Source organism: Mizuhopecten yessoensis, unplaced genomic scaffold (assembly GCF_002113885.1).
Source record: "Mizuhopecten yessoensis strain PY_sf001 unplaced genomic scaffold, ASM211388v2 scaffold10717, whole genome shotgun sequence".
Lineage (NCBI taxonomy): Eukaryota > Metazoa > Mollusca > Bivalvia > Pectinida > Pectinidae > Mizuhopecten > Mizuhopecten yessoensis.
Genome location: NW_018408686.1, coordinates 489,444 through 491,173, shown reverse-complemented (window position 1 = coordinate 491,173; position 1,730 = coordinate 489,444). Strand labels below are relative to the sequence as shown.

The following is a 1,730-nucleotide window of genomic DNA, read 5'->3' as shown; positions in this document are numbered from 1 at the left end:
TATTGGTGGACTGTACTAGTGGTGGACTGTACTATTGGTGGACTGTACTATTGGTGGACTTTACTTTTGGTGGACTGTACTAGTGGTGGGCTGTACTAGTGGTGGACTGTATTATTGGTGGACTGTACTAGTGGTGGACTGTACTATTGGTGGACTGTACTAGTGGTGGGCTGTACTATTGGTGGACTGTACTATTGGTGGGCTGTACTAGTGGTGGACTGTATTATTGGTGGACTGTACTATTGGTGGACTGCACTAGTGGTGGGCTGTACTATTGGTGGACTGTATTAGTGGTGGGCTGTACTATTGGTGGACTGTATTATTGGTGGACTGTACTAGTGGCGGACTGTACTATTGGTGGACTGTACTATTGGTGGGCTGTACTATTGGTGGACTGTATTATTGGTGGGCTGTACTATTGGTGGACTGTACTAGTGGTGGGCTGTACTATTGGTGGACTGTACTAGTGGTGGACTGTGCAATTGGTGGACTGTACTATTGGTGGACTGTACTATTGGTGGACTGTACTATTCATCAAAAGAATCTCGCGGTCACGTTACGGTATAAATTGACAGGCTTTGAAGTCGGGCGTTTCTCCTTTGTAATCGTCAAAGGACAGGTATCAGCCTTGCGCTTGGTCAGTTCTTTAATTTTTACCCGAGACCAATCAAACAGCTATCTTCGTGCCTTCAATTTTGCTATGCCATATTCCAGGGGTACAAAGAGCGAAAGAAGCAAAACCATAGAATATTTCATAATTTTTCGCTTATATATATCAAAAGCCCATTATTTCAGTTATAATTAGCTGATTATTAAGTTGCACACTTTCCCAAAGGAGTGCTGCTGAATGAAAGTATGCTTATGTTTTCATTCTTGAAAATCGGATGGGATGGAAAAACGATACATGATTTTGATGTTTGGTAGAAATCGAGTTATTCAATTACTAGTTTACTGTTACGGATTAGGGATTTAAGAGTTCTATATATAGTGTTGTTAACTTTCAGACTCATTGCGTTGGCATTGACAGCAGGTTGGTAGAACTAAGGAATGCCGAGGAAGCCAGTAATTTGTTACAGCTAATGCCAGAACGAGTCGGTAAGGAGATCTGTTATGAGTTTCATAGTGATAGGTTTCCAACACGTTATTATTATGATGTTGTCAGGGATTGTGCTGGCATTGTTATGCATTTGTGTATATTGTGTATATTTATTTATTATCGAAGTTATATTATTTAGTCTTTCACTGTACTGGAAGACAATGCTGTATTCCTATGTGTAAGTGCCAGTTTTATTTAAGAAGGAATGATATATAAAATATACCAAATCTTTGCAAGGCATGATTTAATTAAGTTTGAGAATTTAACTTTGAAGTATGACCTTATCAATATTATGATGAAGATTCAAGGTTCTGAAAATATCTGGTTATAACGTATGGTGACAAAGAGGTTTAGGGAAAAAATGAAATCTGAGTAAAATAATCAACCTTCATGCGGAACACCTTGACAGCAGAAAGAGAGAGGTTTATCTCGCCATGTAATATAATCCACCGTACCCTCACAAGACAATTCACTTGTTCTATAAAACATGCTTACATATGGTGGCTGATATATGACATTTCGTCTTTTCGCTTTGTCGCCCGCGAAATAACGCCAAGCGAAATAACGAAATAACGAAATAACGCCAAAGCGCCAAAGCGAAAAGACGAAATAACGCCAAAGCGCCAAAGCTAAA

The 1,730-nt window shown here is 39.4% G+C and overlaps 1 protein-coding gene across 1 annotated transcript in view; it reads left to right on the top strand.

Moving 5' to 3' along the window:
* The window catches only part of LOC110462001 (low affinity immunoglobulin epsilon Fc receptor-like), a 5,778-nt gene that overhangs the window by 2,735 nt on the left and 1,313 nt on the right, over window positions 1-1,730 (top strand). Inside the window, exon 3 of the mRNA XM_021515762.1 lies at window positions 1,005-1,095. Within this exon, the coding sequence (XP_021371437.1) occupies window positions 1,005-1,095 (91 nt within the window). The remainder of the gene's footprint in view (window positions 1-1,004; window positions 1,096-1,730) is intronic.